At 39.1% G+C, this 23,120-nt stretch overlaps 1 protein-coding gene across 2 annotated transcripts in view; it reads right to left on the bottom strand.

Annotated features, from left to right (window-relative positions):
* DTNA (dystrobrevin alpha) overlaps window positions 1–23,120 on the bottom strand; it is a 285,381-nt gene that overhangs the window by 58,491 nt on the left and 203,770 nt on the right. For both annotated transcript variants that reach the window (XM_068563775.1, XM_068563776.1), the window contains exons 7-11: window positions 19,454–19,539; window positions 12,558–12,712; window positions 9,689–9,794; window positions 6,461–6,627; window positions 3,066–3,190 (exon numbers count right to left, since the gene is read on the bottom strand). In XM_068563775.1, the coding sequence (XP_068419876.1) occupies window positions 3,066–3,190; window positions 6,461–6,627; window positions 9,689–9,794; window positions 12,558–12,712; window positions 19,454–19,539 (639 nt within the window). The remainder of the gene's footprint in view (window positions 1–3,065; window positions 3,191–6,460; window positions 6,628–9,688; window positions 9,795–12,557; window positions 12,713–19,453; window positions 19,540–23,120) is intronic.

Raw genomic sequence — 23,120 nt, 5'->3', positions numbered from 1 at the left:
CACTTTCACTTTATAAGAAGGTTGCTGATTTTAAACAAGTGTGCTCTGTGAATTTTGAAAAGTTAGGTGTATCAGATTTTAAAACAGTAGGCAGAATGAAATATCTTCATTTTAACTTTGAAAAAAGTGGAAAAAAATCAACTTGACCACATTTCTGGTTTTCTTTTGTCTTTTTATTAATGTTCCCCTCTTGCTGTGTCTCTAGGAAATGAGAAAACAAGTGGATTTGGAATGCTTTTTAACTAGTCTGGTAAATTTACTCTATTGAACCTGGTCACCGCAAAGCCGAAATTGCAGTTCTTAGTAAATGGCTTCACATTTAACGTTCATCACGAAAATGTTGAACTTGGGACACAGAATGGCTAACCTTGGCACCAAAGAGCAGTTTTCCAAGGGACCTATTTCCTCCACAATCAAATGGCAAGTTGCCTTATCTAATAAATAGGTCACATTGGGAATTTTAAACATATTTAGTCTTATGGAAAAGAAATAGCTCCAGAAGATAAAGTCGCAGAGGCCTAGTGCAAAGTTTTCTTTCTGGACAAGATGTTTGCAAAGGACATTTTTATAAAATTGGCATTCTTTTCATAAACTCAAAGTGCTCAGCTTAAAGGCAGAATTAGTTTTAAACTAGCCTCATATCTCTCACCTGTTTTGTGTCTCATAACCACTTATAAGTCTTTATAAGCACACTAAAGACTATTGACTTACCAAGTATCTCTTTAGGCAGCAAAAAATTGAATAGAATAGAGACAGTTAATCATGGTAACATTTACAAGCAATATAAGAGCTAAGAACAAATGCCAAAACACCAAAATGCCACTACTTAAGTGGCTTTTATGTGCCTAAGATAATTTAGAAGAGCTAAATGAACAGCATACTTTAAGATTAGAAGTCTTAGATATTCCCATCCAAAAAAAAAAAAAAAAAAAAAAGGAACATAAATATCTGTTCAGGGCAATAACATCAGAATAACAAATAGAAAAATGTCTAAAGCTAAAAAATAGTAAAAAATCTGTTCTAATAGAGATTGGCCACTCTGCATCCGGAATTTCTTGCGTGTTATTTCAACAATTAAATATTTTGTATAATTTGTCTTTTAAAACTGACATTCACCCTGGAAAAATATATTATCCGTGAGTACAGACCAGTGTTCTGATTCAAGGACTATTTTAAGAATCTGGTTAAACGTGCAACTTTTAGCAGAAAAAGGCACATTTCATGTAGAATTTTAGGGGAATCCTGAAACTCTCCATGGAACCCAAATTGTGTGGCATGGTCTCACTTCCTTCTCATTTTTTTTTTTTAAATTTATTAATTTTTGGCTGTTTATTTGCTCCACAGCAGATGGGATCTTCCCGGACCAGGGCTCAAACCCATGTTCCCTGCATTGGCAGATGGATTCGTAACCACTGCGCCACCAGGGAAGTCCCTGGCCTTGCTTCTTAATTCTGTCTCCAAGTGGGAGGCCCCATCCTAACTCTGTTTTGCTGCAAAGCTCTTAGAGCCAGGCTGTTTACCCCCATCCTCTCCCTACCTTCCCCACACCCATCAGCTCAGATTGAACGCTGTTCTCTTGGGGGGGAACCCCTAAGGGGGCTGGTAGACAGTGACTCCGTGGCCAAGCTCAGAGAGCCCAGACCTACTCTCACTTACGTTTTGTTCATTCGCAAGCAACTAAGTGATCGTCCCTGGCTATGGGGAAGTAAGTCAAGACTTTAGGAGAACAGCTTGTATGAGCTCGCTTTCTGCAAGTGATTGGTCCTTTGGGACACTTCCCAGATTTCTTTACCCCTGGTTTACTTTGAGGCTTATTTTGGGGAGCAGAATTTCCAAAAATAAGTCAACCACATTCTACAGAATCAGTTTACATTTGTTTGTGGATGCTTCCAGACTTGTGTGGATTGCTGGGGGCAATGAACCCTCAGCGCACACCCAGAGTAAACCAAACAAAGCCCTGTGGGATTTATACAAAGTCCACAGACATGCTGCAGCACAGTGGTTTGATGGGATCTGTTTATGTCCATTAGGGGAAAGAGTGGTTGCTTTCCTAAGGCTCTGAGATGCACCACAGTGCCTCTAATGGGTTATGTTCTCATCCGCCTGAAGCGTGAACCTTGCCTTGGTGGATTCCTAACACCCATGTGTCCCAACAGCCCACCTCTCGAGGTCAACAGGCAAACACAGGCCCTGCAGTGCAGGTGGTCGTGCTGAAGCGCGCACAATGAAAGGCAGTTCAGAAGGAGGGGAAAAGCCTGTTCTAGAGGCTTCCTGAGGCACTTGTGACTACGTAACTCCTAACTGTGCCCCAAAGTAGGTAATGAACTTCTTTCTTCTTCTGAGCCCAAGATAACAGCAAGGAAGAAATACTTTCTTCTACCTAAGCCTCCTCTGTTTTCTGAGCCACCCAGGCTTGAGAGAGGTCCCCCGACATGAGGCTTTTGGGAGGTGGAAGGGGTGGGTGGTAGCACCGTTCCTTGTCCCAATTCCCTTTGCCCCCCAAACTCACACATACTTTGGATGAATTCCCCCTCCAATACCCCCTCTTCAACCCTCCCTTGCACAGGCCATGATTCTTCTAAAGTTATGTAACTTGGGATAAAACAACAACAACAGCAATGATTTCTAGGTTTGCTGGCATCTTTAAGATGACTGGCTGTGCAGAGAAAGGAAAGAGAGGGCTTCTCTATTTGGGACTCAAAGCACACATGACGTTAAGGTACGGTGTGCTTTAAAATTTCCTGACCACGGTAATTCCGTTGATTATTAACGTCCAATTGTGCGAACTCCAATAACATCCTTATTTTACAATTATAAAATTTTTGAATATTTTCCACTTCAAGGTAAATTATATAGTGTGGCATACTTGTACATCTGGGCAGAAGTACTGTATACCTCTCCACGAAAAAAATTATAATAACATGACTTTCACTCTTTTTTTTTAAGACAATAAAATTTAAAACCTGGTCCCTGACAACTAATAGGAAATTAATTGTCTTTGTATGGATCTGCACATGCAGCAGTGAAGAAAGCTGTCTCTCAGTCTGGAGGGTAGAGATACTCACACGATGTGGGCCAAGTTGAGTGGTTTCTCAGGCTGGTCAGGGAACATGGGGTGCAAAGGTTCACGGCTGGAAGCACAGCTCAGAGACTTGCTTAACGCGTTGGTGAGCTTCTTAGCGGGTGATTTCTGGAAGGAAGAAGAAAGGTTCAAGTGATAACAATCAACATTTATGTAACATTTCATCAGATGATTTGCTTTCATAGTAGATATCCATTCATTCATTCAGGAAATCTTTGATAATCTACTCTAAGTCAAGGATTTTGCTCTTTGCTGGGACCAGCATGCTTGGAATTAGCCATCAGGGTAACTGCCTCGGGCTGCACAGTGTCAGCAAATGCTGTGATAATTGGAAGCAGTCATTGTGCTCAGGACGTCTGAGCTGGGACTTAATGAACAGCAGGGGTCCTTCTGACAAAACTCAGGAGACTGGAAGGTAATTCCAGATGGAGGAAGAACAGGAGACCCTGTTCTGGAAAGGAAAGCAGGAGGGAGACCACTGAAGTCTTATATGCCGCATCCAAGACTGTGGTCTTTATCTCAAATGCAGAGGGAGACAATGAACAGGTTAAATCTCAGAGGTGACCTGATTCTAGAAGGATTGCTTCTCTTTAAGAACAGAAAAAGGTTTGAGAGGGGATGGGAATGGAAGTAAGGAGATGGGTAGGAGGTTTTGTGGGAATCCAGGGACTAGATGTTTCAGGAGTGGGCTGGATACATCCGGTTAGAAGGAAAAGTGGAACTTCAATCTGAGTCTGTAGAATTTAAAGTTTATGTTCTTTCCAGAGCATCATGCTACCTCTTTTTCATTTGGACCAGTGGAATGTTTATTTTAAAATTTCACAGCCAAGATTATCAAAAATAGTCTACCACATATAATAAATCTTTACCCCAATTTTTCCTTTCTGTGAGAAGCGATTTATCATTTTGTCACTTTCTTTGACACATAGAGTCCATAACTGGCAATATAACGAAGTGACTTTTGTCCTCATTTTTTTTTTTTTTTAATTATCCTTGAATCCTACATCCTACCAGTTCCTCCTTAGCTCTTGAACTATCTAGATGCCTGATCTCCCTTTCACTTCTTTTTTTTTTTTTTTTATAAATTTATTTATTTATTTATTTATGGCTGTGTTGGGTCCTCATTTCTGTGCGAGGGCTTTCTCCAGTTGCGGTGAGCGTGGGCCACTCTTCATCGCGGTGCACGGGCCTCTCACTATCGCGGCCTCTCTCGTTGCGGAGCACGGGCTCCAGACGCGCAGGCTCAGTAGTTGTGGCTCACGGGCCTCGTTGCTCCGCGGCGTGTGGGATCTTCCCAGACCGGGGCTCGAACCCGTGTCCCCTGCATTGGCAGGCAGATTCTCAACCACTGCGCCACCAGGGAAGCCCCTGTCCTCATTTTTAAAAGCTAAGCAATGGGGACATTGTCCAAGAAGTCCCTCTTTGGCTTTTGCTAGGAGGTGTAATTCTTAGCACACTTAAAACAGCAGTAACAACGGCTCTTCACCCCATAAACATTGGGGCTCCTTTGTCCTAGTGAGAATTCTGATCCTGCTCTGTAAAGACATTGTCCTGCCATATAATTGCAGAGTTCACTACCCCTAAGAAAAGGCTCCTTATCTGACTTCAGCATTTACATAAAACAACAATTACAAATAATCAGTCTACAATCACCAACCCTCTAGGACTTGGAATAGAACATATTTGAAAATTGCTAATACGCTGACAATAAGAAAATAGAAAGTATTTCCTCCAGCGTCCTATACTAAATGGTATTTCATGATCTGTGCTAGTATATCTATTCTCAGCATGTGATATAGCCAGTAGTGATGGGTGGCATTTGAACTGGCATCAAGCCCTCAGTATACAATGCCTTAGTGAAGAACTCTTACTTGAACTCATAATCTGACATGTGCTAAACAATTAATATATTTGCACTGAATATCAGTTCCCAATAATAATTCCTAGAAAGAACATCCTGATTTAAAATGTATATTCTCACTACTCAGCCATAAAGAAGAATGAAATAATGCCATTTGCAGTAACATGGATGGACCTGGGGATTATCATACTAAGTGAAGTAAGTCAGACAGAGAAAGACAAATATCATATGATATTAATTCTATGTGGAATCTAAAAAAAATGATGCAAATGAACTTATTTACAAAACAGAAACACACTCACAGACATAGAAAATAAACTATGGTTACCAAAGGGGAAAGGTGGGCAGGGAGGGATAAATTAGGAATTTGGGATTAACATATACACATAACTGTATATAAAATAGATAAACAACAAAGACCTACTGTATAGCACAGGGAACTATACTCAATATTTTGTAATAACCTATATGGGAAAGAATCTGAAAGAGAATATATATATTATATGTATTATACATATATGTGTAACTGAATCACTTTGCTGTATACCTGAAACTAACACAACATTGTAAATAAACTATACTTCAATTAAAATGCATATCTGAAGACCTTTTTAAAAACAAAATGAGTTACTCTTTAAGTAAAGACTATAGGTTGATTTGAGACACATTAAAATATAGAAAAAATACTTTAAAAATGTCTGCATTTTCTTGTGATAGAACTATTCCAAGAGGAGTTGGCAGGGCTGATGGCACACTCCAAGAAAAATAATCTGTACATAGAGTAATACTTTCACAGAAGCATCAGAACAACATCACTGGATCTGGTCTTTGAGTTTAACTGAGACAGAGGTCAGCAAACTGTAAACCACCTGAACAGCAAGCTCACGGAGTCAAATTCCTCCCACAGACTCAGTGCCACGTGCTCCTGAGAACACTTTCATCACACGGACAGGTCACCTTTAGCAGGTTAGTATCACAGGTCACCTCCAGCAAGTTAGTCACTTGCACTACTCATGAAAAGATGATTTTCTAAAATCTCCCCCTCCTCTAAAAAAGTAGAATGAAACAGCATCCTTAAGCCCACACACTCACAGGTCTTTCCTTCATGTGCCAGTCATGCAGTTAAGACAACTCCAGAATCTAACTAACAATAATTTTTAGGCAATTCCCACAAACCACCCCCAAACTTGAAAAGAACCTTAACTTACTGTGAAAATGAGATTATGTTCCAGAAGGTGCTTGCTGTTTGGTTGTTACCTAAATCGATACTGAATTATCTATATTCCAAGAAGTAATAGCATTTGAGTCTTCCTATATTTTAAGCCTTAGGAAGCTACACTGAGTTCAGACACAGTAAGTAAGACGTCCCAGGAAGATGGGGAGTGGGAGGGGAAGGAAAGAATGCGAGAGGAGAAGGTAAGTGTGTCGCTTGATTCAGTCACCATGCTTGCCGTTCCCTTGCATTCTGGATGACACTCACACATCCAACTGTAAGTATTGCCTGGACCTTGCCTTACCCAGGACGTGTACTCTTTCATTTGGTGCTGGTTGCTATGGGAACCACCGGCATGTCCCCTCCAGAAGCAGTCCTGACAGAGCTGGTAATTGTGACACTGTTGGCATCGGTAGCGAAATCCCATCATACTCTCACTGTGGCAGTACGAACACTCAACTGGATGGAAGACTGAGGGGCAAGTTAATGAAGAAAAAAACAAGAAAACAAAAGTATGAGCCAGAAGAAGGAAAAATACAGTCCAACAAGAATTGCATTTTTCTGCTGTGCGCCATGATTTCCGATGATCGTCAGTTTTCGCCGAGAGGAGCATTAAGTTTATTCCTAGCCTCTCACTACCCTTTTCCAGCATGTGTGTGGAGGTGGGAGAAACGGAAGGGGATGGAGGAGAGGGGTTCTTTTAATGGCAAATCTCTGTAACTCCATTTGCTCTTCTTACTCCCGTCCCTTATACTACAAGACTATAAATTACCCAAACTGGCTCACCTTTCCCCCAAATGCTCTCTGTCTCTAGGAGATCAGCACAGCTCACAGAAGACTCAGAAGCACAATGGATGAACACAGCTGATTGTCCAGTGGGTTGAGAGCAAATACGAGAGAAATGGAAAATGAGAGGAAGAAGAAAGAAAGGCAAATGGAAGAAGAGTAGAAAAACTGGATGGGAAAATTGAGTTACTTTTTAAAAAAATGGAGTAGCTAATGGGCTTATTTAATGAGTGACACTGCTTTCGTTTAACAGATTTTTTTTTTTTTTTAATTTCCCAAGAGGCAGATGGATAGGGCCCAAAGAGATGAGTAAGTTGTCTGAATACAGTTCTAAGTCAGATAGTTCAAGAGACACAACTTTCTTTGGCAGAAAATTTGAATTATAAAGCAGGCAAGGTAAAATATTTGAGATTTGAATCCAAGTAACTGCATGTTATGAGCTAAAGATATCAACAACAATAAGAACAATTCATGCTTTTGGTAAACTTATACTCTGGCTAACCAGCCAGGGAAAATAATGCAAATAAAATTCAAAAAGAGTCATGTACCAAAATGTTCATTGCAGCTCTATTTACAATAGCCAGGACATGGAAGCAACCTAAGTGTCCATCATCGGATGAATGGATGAAGAAGATGTGGCACATATATACAATGGAATATTACTCAGCCATAAAAAGAAACGAAATTGAGTTATTTGTAGTGTGGTGGATGGACCTAGAGACTGTCGTACACAGTGAAGTAAGTCAGAAAGAGAAAAACAAATACCATATGCTAACACATATATATGGGCTCTAAAAAAAAAAAAAGTTCTGAAGAACCTAGGGGTAGGACAGGAATTAAGACGCAGACGTAGAGCATGGACTTGAGGACACGGGGAGGGGGAAGGGTAAGCTGGGACAAAGTAAGAGAGTGGTATGGACATATATACACTACCAAATGTAAAATAGATAGCTACTGGGAAGCAGTCGCATAGCACAGGGAGATCAGCTTGGTGCTTTGTGATCACCTGGAGGGGTGGGATGGGGAGGGTGGGAGGGAGGGAGATGCAAGAGGGAAGAGATATGGGAATATGCGTGTATGTGTGGCTGATTCACTTTGTTATAAAGCAGAAACTAACACACCATTGTAAAGCAATTATACTCCAATAAAGATGTTAAAAAAAAAAAGCGAACCATAATGCAAAAATAAATAAATAAATAAATAAATAAATAAATAGATAAATAAATAAATAAAGATGAAAAGTAAATTGTAAAAACAAAGACATAACCAGTTTTGAACACATTGTCTTCTGAACCAGCATCATATCCCCTTTTTCTGGCTCCTGGGAAAGGCTGAAGTGAGACTTGAATCTAGGGACAACTGTTCTGGGACAGGGCCTAAGGAACTCATTTCCTGCAACAGGAAATGCTGAGAGAGAAGGCATGAAACGACAACTTTATAATTGGAAAATGACTAGTTCTTAAACTGCAAAACAGTAATATGAACTCATCCTGCATGATCTGGACCTTGATTGCTCTTTGCTCTAGCAGATGAATAAGAAGCATAAAAAGAAAATCTACGATTGGTAGTGCTTACAGAGAAACTAGTATAAGTTCATTCTTTAAATCTTCTCCATGAGCAGAACAGGATAGATTTATAACTTTAACTAAGGGAGATAACTAGGGCAGATGCCAGATGTTCTAAATGGGAATCTAAAATAAGCTAACTTTAACCCCAATTTATATTAAAGAGATGTGTAGAAGTTAAGATTCTAGTAAGAGATAGGAGATAAATTATTTTCTATTTAAGGCTAGAGAATTCCCAGAGTTAAATTAAACAGTAAATAAGAACATCTAAAGATCAGATGGAGGCACTGAATTGTTCCATGTTTAAATTTCTTTAAACCTTGTTCTGAACTGTATTTTATATTTAAGTTTGGATATGCCAAGAGTAATTACTTTTATCATAGAAATACTTGCTTTTATACAAACAAAAGCACATGACAAAAGTTACATTACTCATTTCTTTTACATAAATACAACCATTGAAAGTTTACAATTTGGAGCATATGACTAAAGATTAGCAAGGTGCAACCATCCAATTTTTTTCTATCTCCTCCACCTATTCCTGATGGAGTGCCTAGGAAGAAATAGTCAATGCCAGGTATTCCAAGAGTAGAAGTTCATACCTAAAACAAATACTAGAAAATGTCACATTCCTTACTGAGGTTCTCTTTCCATTACAGTAAGTTTTTAAGCCACACCTGATTTGTAACTGAGAGGTAGACTGTGAGATTTAATAAATTTTTAGAACGGACAGTCCTAATTTTGCAGTGCACCTATAAGGCCTTACTGATGAGGGAGACAGGTTAGTTCTATTAAAATTCAGAACTACTAAATAGACCTCTCTAAAACAATGACCTTGGCTTAATAACTATAGACTTGATGGCCTAATTTCGGTAATTAAAAAAATTGCCTTAGGAGTTTGGGATTAACATATACATATAGGTTATTTATATGTATATTAACATATACACATTCCCATATTTAAAATAGATAACCAACAAGGACCTACTGTATACCACAGGAATTATACTCAATATTTTGTAATAACCTATAAGGGAAAAGAATATATATTTTGTTTTATATGTGTATATATATACCTGAATCACTTTGTTGTACACATGAAACTAATGCAACATTGTAAATCAATTATACTTCAATTTAAAAAAAAGGCTAAAAAAGTTGCCTCAGTAGTAACTACTCACCGTTTTCTACATTTGCCAGTCGATGCAGAAGGGGCAGCCAGACCAGGCACTGCGGGGGAGGATCTGACATGAGCGTGTCCAAGAAACCATTTAAGGTGACTTTTTTCTGCATCAAAAAACCCATAAAAATTTAGAACCAAGAATAATCCTAATTTACCTGCTTTGTAAATATCATTTGAGATAGAAGAAACAAGACATTCAATTAACCCCTAATACATAAAGAAACAGAGCTTGAAACTAGTTCTGAATTTAAAACATTAATTGCTTTTTATATTTAAGCCTACATAAGACTGGATTATCTCCACTGAGGCTGAGTCAATATTATCACAAGGAGAAAAACAATTCTGAGGGGATCATTTTCATACATGAGGGACAGTATGAAAATGATGAGGAAAGATGGAGAGTAGACATTCTCCATAAAATTTTACCCAATAGTACATCACGGCACACTCGACAATTCCCGTATCAGTCTTCTAAATTTGCAGAACAGCTTCCCTTTCAAAGCTCCTCAACTTCCATAAGGACTAAATATTTTGTGGTTAATGTGAATGGTTCTGCTATACAAGATTAGGAGTGAATCCTGTTCGGAGGGAGCTATCCTTCCCTGTTAGAAAAGAACACTCTAAATTAAAAAAAAATTCTCTTCTCTATTTTCTTTATGTATCTTTTCTTACAATTCAGTCAGCTTCTGTGTCATTATCCTGGGCTTTTCTGATGCAGAAAAGAAATGTATTTTATCTATAAGTTTCTTTCAAAATGAAAAAATAAGAAGTTATATTAATATATGATATTTTCATAGTATGAATGACAAAAAATTTACATGCAAAAATCACTATTTTATTTAAATTTTTGGATTAGAATATCAAGGTGGATGGGATAGTTTTATATTTTCAGATAAGAAATCAGCCCTGAAGAGCTACAGTGCCTTTTCAAGGCTTAAACCTTACACTTGTCCTTGTAATTCAGAAAACAACTGTTTTGGTACCCTTCTATTAATGTTTTCTTATTGACAGATATTTACAGTTTTAGCTTTACCTCATAATACTAAATAAGCTTTTTATAGGGTTGTTATTAGCATTATTATTAAAAGATAAATCATATAAAGTGTAAGTAATGAGACAGTATTTTTTCAAAAGCTACTACAATTCATATGTCTAAAATAATACTGTGTTTCAAAACAATCATTTGGGGTGGCTTTGCAATGAAGCAATTAAAACAATTTTGGAATTTCATCATTCGAACTGCTGCTATAGCCAGTTTATGAAGCACAAAAATAAACTGGTCTTATTATATTTATTAGTGTTGCCTCTTTTTGTACTTCACATGATTTTATCCATTTTGACCATTCATCATACTGGCTAAAAATCACTCCTGGAAGTCAAAAAATGCTACTATGATTTCCACATATATAAATTTCTCATCATTGAGGGTATATAAAAGATTATATAATGGGCAGTCTCTAGGATATTTCAAAAGGAATTTTGAGCAATGCAACATCCTATATAGTTTTTTTGAATATATAAATCCTATTAGATTAAAAAAGTCCTATTATTCTGGCTGACTTTTAATGAGAAATATTCGGAGGCATTAGTATATTTCCTGAGGATTCTACAATGCACTACCTAAAATCAACAAAGGTACAAACAAGTAAATCCAGGGGCAGAGAGATCAGTTTGGGGTTTAATGCAAGAGGCCAGGCAATCGAGGATGATGAGGAGAGATCTGAGAAAATTCTAGAAGGTGAAATCAGTAGGACTTGGTGACTGATGAGAAGTTCTGGGTGAAGAAGTTGTACAGAAGGAGGCTTAGGTGAATGGGTCCATTCTGAGGTCACCAACTCGAAAGGGAAAGGGAACTCCAAAGAGGAGTACGCTTTAGCTGGGGACAGAGGCCAGGTATCTAAGCCAGCCTGGGGGTGAGGGCGTGGGAAAGGTCAGACAGGTTTCCTGGGTGAGACCCCATCCTCCCCCTCCCCCCCCTCCCCCCCAGGGGGAGTAGAGTTTGATACTTAAAGTATCAAGCCATCCCTTCTCTTATTGAGTGTATGGATACATTTATAATTCTGTATAAACCCATGCCCTACAGGGATGCCCGAGGCACCACCTTTGACCTCTTAGATCACCAAGTAAACAGACAGATAGATAGACAGATGAGGTTTACTAGCTGGAGCTAAATGCAGCTTTTCAGTGGCTGCTAAGCACTGATTTCTTATTTAAGGGATCCTTTTAGAGGACATACTTGGTTAGTTCGGATTTTTAAAAATTGTAAACAAATCTTCGGTTTATGGATGTCTAAATCTCCACTATGCTGTGCTGAAGAATAGTTCTAGACATGTAGATTTTCCACATGACTGGAGAGATATAAACACAGAGAGTCCCCCAAAACTAAGCAGCTTCCCTTGGCTGACTTTTACCACCCCCAGTTAAAACATGTTGCTCTGAGCCCCAATTTAGTGGAAGATTTAGGGCCTCCCAGATGGCATGGGGCATGTGCTGTGATTCCTTTCTTGTCTCCTTTGCTAAACATTGGTGAAGCTCGGTGCTGGGTCAGACTTGTGTTTCATGTGAGGCTGAGTAACAATTCAGCCCTTTTGATAGTGTGGTGGTAATAATGTTTCCGAGGGTATAGCGTTGTTGTAGGGATTAAATTAGACAATGCAAATTAAGAATTTAGCATGATGCCTGGCTCATGGTCAGGAAACACCACCTATTATTATTATCCAAATGTGTTGAGTTCAGTTACTGACTCAGAGGTCATTTCTCAGAAGCTGGAAGATACGCTACAAGTTACCATGAAGAAGTAGTGACTTGGAGTGACACACAGGAAAGCAGCCACCGAGAGATACTTCCTTAAACAAGTTTTCTCCTACCTGTTGAGAGAAACAGGATCTAGCTGACTGTTCTGTGTAACCAAATGAAGGCCCTTCAAACACTGCTGTGGGTAGTTTGAGAACTTCCCGCAGGAACTGATCGTATCGTCCATAAACCATCACCCCACTGGAGTCAGAAATCATTGAGAAGATATCTGATGGATGGAAAAGGAAAGATCGTTATTCATCACATAAAGATTCCCCACTGTTTTAGTTCAACGTATCTACTGCAAATAACAAAAAATGTGGCAGAAACTAAATATATAATTTATTATGAAAGAATAATATGAAAGCTAGTTTTTATGCTGAGATATTCCTGGCATGGTGTTTTCTCTGGTGTCTTTCTGTAGATGATTCTGGCATACAGCATTAACTAGTAACTTGGATAAAATTAGCATATTTTGATAAGACAGAGAACATCACATTTTTAGTTTGAGGTCAATTATCAACTCATATATAACTCAACGGGAGGAATTTTTGTACATGTGAGAAATATGCTGACTTCTTTTGAAATACACAATGAAAATATTACGACAATGTTAGGGTGTGTGTGTATCTAGCAAGCTAGCTATTTACCCGTCTACATTGTCACTAAAACGTTTGGATTTTGGTTTAAGATATTGAAAAATGAAAGACATAATGGGGATAAGGATGCAATGAAAACACTTGATTAACTTCCCACAGAAGCAGAAAACTTCCTATAAATCATAGTGTTCTGGGTGGAAGGCAATTGATTTATGGGGAAGGGTCTTTTGCCTCATGCAGTCAAGAGGAACCCTGGCCTTGCCGACGATCAGTGAGGTAAAGTCAGGGTTCCAGATTATTCTCAGCAGAGCCACTGGCTTCACTGAACCTCTTTTCAGTTTCTGCCACTGTGGGCACTTAATGAATATTATTGGCATAATTTCCCAAGGTACTCTATAATTCCTCTGTGGAGATCACTATTGGAAGGAAAGGGTTGGCTATTATATGGTTTGTCACCATGCTAGATTGTAACTAGGCCAGCACAGCTGCTGGGATAAACTGTTGTAAAGTCAATATGCTACCTCTACTCATTTTGGACTTAATTTTTCAAGGTCAAAATGTAATCTGGGGACATTGTTTTACACCGCAGCCAGATGTTAAGCATATTATAGGCTTTTATTGGATTTTGTTTTGAGGATGTGAATTGGCTCTCATTTTCTTTAAATAGTCCACTTACAAAGGGTTTCTATTGTGTTTAAAATAGTTAATCAATTATGAAGCTACAGAAATTCTACATGAGCAACAAAAATTAATGTTGTTCTCATTCACTTTCACAATATTGTTTACTTAGTGAATTTCATCTCTCGTGTTTCATTATAACTAGTCAAAAAAAGAAGTTGCCAACAGCAAAAAAACAACCAAAAAGCAAAAAACAAAACTCTTGTATAATTCCAAATATAGAAACTCAAGAATTCCAATCAAAAGGAGGAAGAAGAAACCTTGAAGAAGTAAGTGTACTTTCTCATTAAAGCTGCCACGTTGTTTGTTCGGGAGCCAGGCGGTTAACTATAATTTGGCCATCCTGATGAACTTTTAGATTTGGATTTTCTAGGCCAGGGCACATTTTGAAAAGTAGCTTAGGCTTTTCAAATCTCCCACTGAAATAATTTAAACAACATCTCTAACTAGAGTAAAAGCAGAAGGGGTACCAACAGTGACCTTTCACAAACTTGAAGCTAATATTAAATTCATTTGTACTGATAAAGTTCTACTAAGCAATAGCCAAACTAGGGCTAAGTCCCTGGGATTAAAGGCAAGTGGCTGTTCATGACCACTCAGGTTTTTAAAAAGAAATGAGGGGACTCTGAGGAAGCTCTCAACATGGTATGTGTTTGTACCTTAATTTTGGGCCCTCTGTTTTTTTAATATATATATATATATACACACTCATATATATATATATATACACATATATATGTCATATGCTTATAACATGAAATATATGTGTATCTATATAATATAGATGGCTGTTTCAAGGATTAAGCTAGTTACTAGATGTAAAGCACACAGATGCATGCTTGGCACCTAGTATATGGTACAGAAATGTTATCTGTTTTTATTATTAATTTTATATCACACTTTTCTGCCATTTACCTTGTATGTTTAGACTTTGCCTCCCCGATAGGACTGTTCTATAAGGTTCCAAATCATAGCCTAAATTACCTTTGTGTTTCCTGCAGCACCTTACAATGATACTTCAGAAGAACTTACATTCATTGATTTATTAAACTAAAATTAACTTGGCACCTAATAAACATGAAATTGCGCTAAGCCATGGTTATACAGAAAAATCAGGACATAGTTCTTGCCCTCTGGGAGGTCCCAGTCTATTGGGGATGACAGAGATGTGCTTGCATCCTGGATGACACGACATCATGTACGGCGACAAGGTGGTGTGAGTACAGGAGCAGTAGGGTGTACAGGGTGCAGCAGGAGCTCAGAGAGAGGGTTCCTAGAGGGAGGAGTGAGTCAGGGAAGATTTCCTTACAAAAGGGACTTCTAGGCCAAGTATAAAGAACAATCAGTAATGAAGGAGGTACTGAAGAATTAAAGGCAGGCCAGCAAGTTAGAAATATTACCCTGGAGGTAAGCTTGGAGGTCGAACAACCTGTTCAGTAATAGAAACTCAGGAAAAACAAGGTGTTTGCCATAAACAAGCCCTCCCCAGAAGCTTTAGAATAGCACCTGACTTTCCAGGCTTATTGCATTGGATTCAGAATTCCTTAAGATCCTTAACAGCCTATAATCAGACCAAAACCACTTTGACAGAAACAGAATGTATTATATTAGGTCCGTTTATGTATAGGTAGCTATGTCCCACGCCTGCAGGGAGCGCCCTCACACTCTCTGCTGCCTGGGGTGCCTGATGAACACCCTGCATACTGGTTCCTGGTGGACCTGAGCACTGGAAATTGGGATGCAACATGGGGGTTGCTGTCCCTTTTAATGCAATTAAAGCAGCTTTTAAAACTCAGCTTTAAAATTTCTGCTGTTTTCTACTTTTTTGCTTTTTAAAATTTCTAAATTATTTTCAGCTAACAATTCTTGCCCTGTGTTCTCCAACATGAAGGGGCTAGTTGGAATGAACTAAATCTCTTTCATTCCTATGCACAAAAATAGAAAAACTGCCCAACAAGCGCAGTTGGCATATTGGCTTAAAGTGAATTAGAATTTAAAGAAGGAAAATCCCAAGACATTCCATATCCTTTCATTTTATTTTTCTTATTATAAAAGCAATGCTTATTATAAAATCATTACTCCGCCTGTTTTATGATTAAATGTAAGCCAGCAAAAGAAGACTAAAGAAAACCCACAATTCCACTTACCAAGAGTCAACCATGGTAAATGGGAGTGTTTCCTTAATTTCTCTTTCTGATTTTTCATTGTTGATATATAGGAATGCCAGAGATTTCTGTGCATTAATTTTGTATCCTGCAACCTTACCAAATTCACTGCTTAGTTCTAGTAGTTTTCTGGTGGCATCTTTAGGATTTTCTATGTATAGTATCATGTCATCTGCAAACAGTGACAGTTTTACTTCTTTTCAAATTTGTATTCCTTTTATTTCTTTTTCTTCTGATTGCCATGGCTAGGACTTCCAAAACTATGTTGACTAAGAGTTGCGAGAGTGGACATCCTTGTCTTGTTCCTGACCTTAGTGGTAATGCTTTCAGTTTTTCACCATTGAGTATGGAGCTTGCTGTGGAGGCGTAAGCTGGGGCAAAGGGAGAGAGTGGCATGGACATATATACACTACCGAATGTAAAATACATAGCTAGTGAGAAGCAGCTGCATAGCACAGGGAGATCAGCTCGGTGTTTTGCGACCACCTAGACGGGTGGGATAGGGAGGGTGGGAAGGAGGCTCAAGAGGGAGGGGATATGGGGACATATGTATGCATATGGCTGATTCACTTTGTTGTACAACAGAAACTAACACAGTACTGTGAAGCAATTATACTCCAATAAAGATCTATTAAAAAAAATGTCAAAAAAAAAAAAAAAAGAGTCAACCATGGCTGTCTGTGGGTGGATTTGCCCATATTTGTTCATTCAGCCAATGAACATTGTTCATTCTGTTTGAACAATTCAATTTGTTCATTCAATCACTGAAATATTGGTGACTAAGGATACTCATTTCTGATTAACATTCTGGAGAGGTTCTTCCAACCAAACTCCTTTTAGCTAAATTGTTTTTGGCCAAATTGCTTTCAACTGACTTACCTGGAAACCATTAAAACTACCTTTCTGGGATTAACTGTATAGTGACTCCTCATTCAGAGAACTGGGGCACGTTCAGGTCTGCTGCTCTGCCAGAAGGTACCATGAAATGTCGTGATCACACAGTCTGTTTCTCTACAGAATTTGTGACTCTCTGAAGCTTATTTCTGCACACTGGAGAACAGCTTCTTTCCAATGGGACTCGTGCATTTGTGACTTCTTTCACTGAGCTGCAGAGGATTGACTTTGGCCACTGGAAAGCATGCATGCTTTGCTCATTGATCATGGGTATTTGGTGAATGATGGGATGGGGTGGGAAAACAGCACTGGAGCAGTTACACTGTTTGCTTTGAAATCCCAGACTTGCGGGAGAACTTTGAGGGATTTGACAAGTGGTAAAGATCTGCTCGGACACTTAGTTAAATCTTGAATTTTGTAACTGTGCTGATGTCGTTTGTTGCTTACCTAACAACCATTCCCTTCAGCTTTATTGGCCCCAAATTTCTTCCTGGCTATGGGAAAGTAGTGGCCCTTCTCAGCCCAGGAGGTGAGAATGGCTGGAAGACTCCCTGACCATCATTGGCATTCCTCTCCTGTCAGCAGTGGTTGATGTAGTAATTGGTCTGTGATGCCACCCTGGCCATGAGACGTAAGGGCTGGGGGGCCTCTGGAGTGGGCGTGACTCCTGAAATTGCTGTACCCCCTTTTACCTTCAGGAGAAGGATAAAATCTGACACAGAGGAGAGCTGAGTAGAAAGATGGAAAGCACCTGGGTCCTTGATGGCATAGCATTAACCTGGTTCGCGAAAGGCTCTGAGGAGTTCTGAGCGCAGAAAACTGGTTTTCTCAGTTTTCCTCAAACTTATTTTATTAAGGGACCCTTTTCTCCAGGTACCTAACACTGAATAAGTATTTGAAAATGTTTCTTAAGACTTTGAAAAAAACCTTTACCTACTGTCCTCAGCATAAGTGGCCAATAGTGACATGAGGTCAGTAGGCAAGGCCCTCAGGAGTTTCTTCTTCTGCCCTGGTTCATTTTGCGAAACTTTCTCTTCCTAGCCTAACCCTGAAGGAAATGCCTTAGGGATTACTCTAAGTTATTTTTTTTTAAAGAACACTGTTTCTGCCACCTTCTAATTTAGCTGTTATCCTCAATCAAGTACTGAGGTAGATATTTTTAAAGTTTTACATCTTTCAGGCTAACTGAAGAGAGACTAAACTGGACCTTGTAGGGTCTGCTTGGGCTTCTCTGAAACTTGACTGCACTTGGCTGGTCCATGAAAGGAGGTTCCTGGGAGTGAGGGAAGATGTGTGGTTTTGTGGGGTTCCCCTTATCTACTGCTCCAATGACATAACTCTTCTTGGAACATGTCTGGGGAAATTCCAAAGGAATAAAGGTCCCCCCCACCCTGACCCCGGTATCTTTCTTTATTTTTCCTCTGTTGGTGCATCAAGAAGCAAGAGATTACATTCAGCAGCTGACAGGCAGCAGGTGACAAAAGAGCCTAAAGGCTGTGAGTCATGGAGGCCTGTAGCCAGCAGGGACCCTACAGGTACCTAACAAAATCCCCAAATTTAGGACGGAGAAGGAAGTTGAGGACTAAAGAAGCGAAGTGACTTCCACAGAATAATCAGCAAGTTAGTCACACAGCTGGGCCTGCAACCTGGGACTCCCAATTCCCATGACAGTGTTCTTTGTCATACGGCATTATAACTCAGACTCATAATATTTAGGGGAAGGGAGAGGGTTACATGGCAATTTTTCTTCAAAACAGCCACATATACAAGATTTTAAACTAGTGAGAAATGAAAATTCTTGCCTGCTATACACCCACTCTAGGCCTACTGAATCAGAAATTCTGGAAATGAGACCCAGAAATCCATTTTTTTTAAAAGCCCTCCATACATACTAAAATTTGAAAACCACTGGTGTACGGGGAAAAAGTCAGGGTTCAATTCCTGGTACCATCTGTGATTAACTCTCTATGTCTCAGCTTCATGCAAACAAATCAGAAAACTCTCACTGTTTTGTTGGTTAAAAAACTACCACATTTAGTGACAAAATGTACACAAAAGGCCCATAATCACTCAACACTCTAGCTATCATGTCTTTATTGGCATCAGTTAATTCTCAGTTTATAGTTGATGTACATAATTCCTATGCCTACACCCTGGCAATGTCTACTTTGGAAACTTTGGAGTGCCCAGTGATTTGAACAGCATTGGTGGAGAAGAATGAGGAAATGTGCCAGGAACTTTGGCTTGAGATGATCGAGAAACGGAAGGTTGCCCAACACGGTCTTCATCTCCCTATGGTGATGAACTTATGCCTGTGAGGCAGTTCTACAGTACAATGAATGTGAAAGAATGTATATCTTACTTTAGTATCATGAACAATGTAACTGGTTATCCTCAACAGGTTATAAAAAATAATAATCCATACGTAGAAGGAAAACATTCATTTCATTGACATTTATCTAATATGAAAACATTTCTACGACAAAATCCAAGGACAAATGAAGATGATATTTCAAACAACTCTCATAGAATGAGGAAAGTCACAAATGGTCAGGGGGACCTGGCAGGAATGGGGTAGAGGAAAACATGGTATACAGGAGGGATAAGCAAACAGAGATGCAGAGAATAACTTACATCTTAATTTGTCCATGATCTTCCCTCCACACAATGTGGCTAAAGCCATTTTGACAGCAAATACTGAAATTTTACCATGGCCTTCCCTGTTTAATGATGATAGAAAAAAAGAGATGTCATGTGAAGAACATCCAATAACACAGTTTGACATTTTCTGTTCTGTAGAAATCATAGGACAACAGAGTTGCATGCATTATTGAACATATCCATTTAAAAAAAGGTTATGAATACAGTTCAACACGTTTCTGAAAAACTCTTCTATTCGATGTTTCCTTTTTTCAAGAGGTTGCAGAATCTTTAAGTTATTCTTTGTCTATGCCCCTTGCTCAAAGCATAGACTGGTAGCCAAAGAAATATGTGCTATTTACCTGGGGATGAAAATTACAGAACATTCTTTTCACTTTGGGTTTCATAAAATAATTTTATGTATGATGATGCCACAGTTTCTATAATTTATTTAAACAAGGCTTCAGAAAAATCTTAAGTTGTGTGTGTCAGGTAATTCCTGAATTTTAAAAGGGTTAGGGTTAATATGGAGACTTATTCATCACACTTTTTTTTTCAACAATCATTTCCTACCCACAAGCCAACTGTCCTTAAAAGTGATACATTTACTTTTCAAAGGGAGTTGGTATTTTAAAGGGGCAAAAGTAAGAGATCTTTTGAATAGTTCTCCTACCTAAATGACATGAGAGTGGCCAAATCTTCGTTGATTCAAGAGGTATAACTAACTTGTCCTTCACAAAATGTGATATAAAGGTCATTCTATAAGAAGTAGAATATTTCTGCTAAATGATTTTTCCAGCTGGAATAAACTGTTTATTATATCCTTGGAACCAGACAGCATATCATATTAGTAATTCATTTCTTTGGTGGTTGCTACTCTTAAGAATGATCAAAAGAGTGATTTAAAATAATAATGTAGCTGAAAGGTAAGTAGAGTCTGTATTGACAAGGGTTTAATATATAGAATAAGTAATTTATATGAATAAGATTCAGATATCTGACATATTAGAAGAATAAGACATAATAAATTATTGTGTCTTTGTTCCTTACTAGACTCCAGAGAGGAATCATTTGTTATTCATCCTCGTTGCTGTCATTCTTAGCGTAGTACCTAGAAGGCAGCTAGCCAGAATGCAAAACTGACCCAGTCTTATATGCTAGTGACTCTCCTGTTTATATTTCTAAGGCTAAGCACCAGACTTACATAATTACATATTAGAAATCTTCACTTGGATATCCTGCATCAAACCAAGTATGTTCAAAGTAGAACTCATTATCTTTCAAAGCCCTCTCATGATACTCTGACCAGTACTTAACTACTAACCTGCTCTTCCTCCTACAGTCCCTCTTCGGGTTGTCAGAATCACCATGTACCTAGTTACCCAGAAATGAATTCTGGGCAAGAGGTCACCCTTGATTTTTTGCTCTTCCTTAATTCACTACCACCCAAATAAATGTTTAGATATACCCCCTTCACTGTATATTAAACCCACTTCCTTCTTTCCCTTCCGACTGCCATGGCTTCTATCAGCTCTTGCTTTAACACTGTAATAACTTTTTTTAAAAAAAATAAATGTATTTATTTTATTTTTGTCTGCATTGGGCCTTCGTTGCTGCGCGGGAGCTTTCTCTAGTTGCGGTGAGCGGGGGCTACTCTTCCTTGCGGTGTGCGGGCTTCTCATTGCGGTGGCTTCTCTTGTTGCAGAGCACGGGCTCCAGGTGTGCAGGCTTCAGTAGTTGTGGCTCGCGGGCTCCAGAGTGCAGGCTCAGCAGCTGTGGCGCACGGGCTCAGTCGCTCTGAGGCATGTGGGATCCTCCCGGACCAGGGCTCGAACCTGTGTCCCCTGCACTGGCAGGCAGACCCTTAACCAACGCGTCACCAGGGAAGCCCTGTAATAACTTCTTAAATGATCTCTCTGCTTGCACACTCATATCACAGATCTGACCATGTTACAGTCAGAGCCCTGTATTCGCGGTTCTGCATCTGCGGATTTAAGCAACCGTGGGTGGATATAGGGGTTGTTTGTAAGAGACTTGAGCATCGCCGGGTTTTGGTCTCAGTAGGCGGTCCTGGAACCAAACCCCTGCAGATACCGAGGGACGATGGTACTTCATTATTTAAAACCCTGTTGCCTCCGTTTGCCCGAGGGATATAGTTCTAACCTTATCTGTTTTCTCCAGGCTCATCTGCTACCATTTCTGTTGCACTCCACACCACAGTGTCCTATCAATGCCCTTCCCGCTATGCTCTGCTCAGGACTCTCCCACCCATTCATGGAGTCTCAGCTCAATATCATCATTCACTCTGCTCGGAAAACAGTTCTTCCCCTGATGTGGAAGCAATCACTCTTCCCTTTACTTTTACCAATTATTTGGCATCTGTCACTCACCTATCACTGAATGACCTTGATTTGTTTATTTACGTGTCTGCATGTATTTCATCTCCACACTGTGAGATCCTTGGGGGCAGAAATTATGTCCTCTCAATTAGTTGAATTCCCAGTGCCTCACACTTTGTCTCACACAGCGTTAGTGAACAATAAATTCCTTATATTAATTAATGACTATTAATCATTATAACAGGTGCCCTAGAATTTTGATTAAGTGGTTCACTAATTTTAAGGCAGGTAGCTGTAATAAAAATGCAATGATTTTGTAAAAACCACCCCATTCAAGATTATTCCATATCCCCTGCATTCCCAATTGCATGGATAACTGGAAGTATCAATAACTTTACTTTAGGAAGTAATTAGCTTCTCTTCCTAAGCTGAAACATGGTTCAAGTAATAACAGGAGAGTCTACAAAGTGTGGAAGAACAGGAGTAATATAGTGATAAAGTAATCTTCAAAATGCAGAGAAATTGAAGAGTATTATATGTGAGACCTCAAGAGCAAATGCAAGTTTCTTTCAATGAGTCAGAGAGAACAATTTTTTTTTATTTTTATTTTTTATGCAGTTCACATTTTCAACATTTACTTTAGAGTAGTTCAAGATCTGTAAAACCCAGTGCTTTGAAATGGTCTGGGGTTAATTTCAGGATTAATTTCCATATTTTTTTTCACATCTTTATTGGAGCATAATTGCTTTACAATGTTGTGTCAGTTTCTGCTGTACAACAAAGTGAATCAGCCATATGTATACATATATCCCCATATCCCCTCTCTCTTGCATCTCCCTCCCACCCTTCCTATCCCATCCCTCTAGGTGGTCACAAAGCACCGAGCTGATCTCCCTGTGCTATGCAGCTGCTTCCCACTAGCTATCCATTTTACATTTGGTAGTGTATATATGTAAGTGTTACTCAGAGAGGACAATTTAACTCAAGAAAGAGGACAGACCACAGATGATGTTGGGACAGAGAGCTCTCCAGAGGATGAAATGATGATAGCTCACGGGTGAATTCTTAAACCTTAGCTTTTAATGCAGAAGGTCCTAGGGAGATGAGCAGTCCTGTATTGTTGCTGGAAATGCAAGATTACTGCTATTAAACCCAAGAGTGGTTGTATCGGAGCTATTTTGCCAAATTGACATAATCAATCTAGATAAATCACCCAGTGGAGGGCGGCTCAATGAGAGTTTTGCAGGAACTGAAGGGTGAAATTAGGCCACTGGAATTTATTGGTATGTAAGCTACTATGTCAGATTGCAAATGTGACCCCT

The sequence above is a fragment of the Eschrichtius robustus genome, chromosome 14, assembly GCF_028021215.1.
Source record: "Eschrichtius robustus isolate mEscRob2 chromosome 14, mEscRob2.pri, whole genome shotgun sequence".
NCBI lineage: Eukaryota > Metazoa > Chordata > Mammalia > Artiodactyla > Eschrichtiidae > Eschrichtius > Eschrichtius robustus.
The sequence above is the reverse complement of the archived record's forward strand: the minus strand, read 5'-3'. Positions and strand labels throughout refer to the sequence as shown.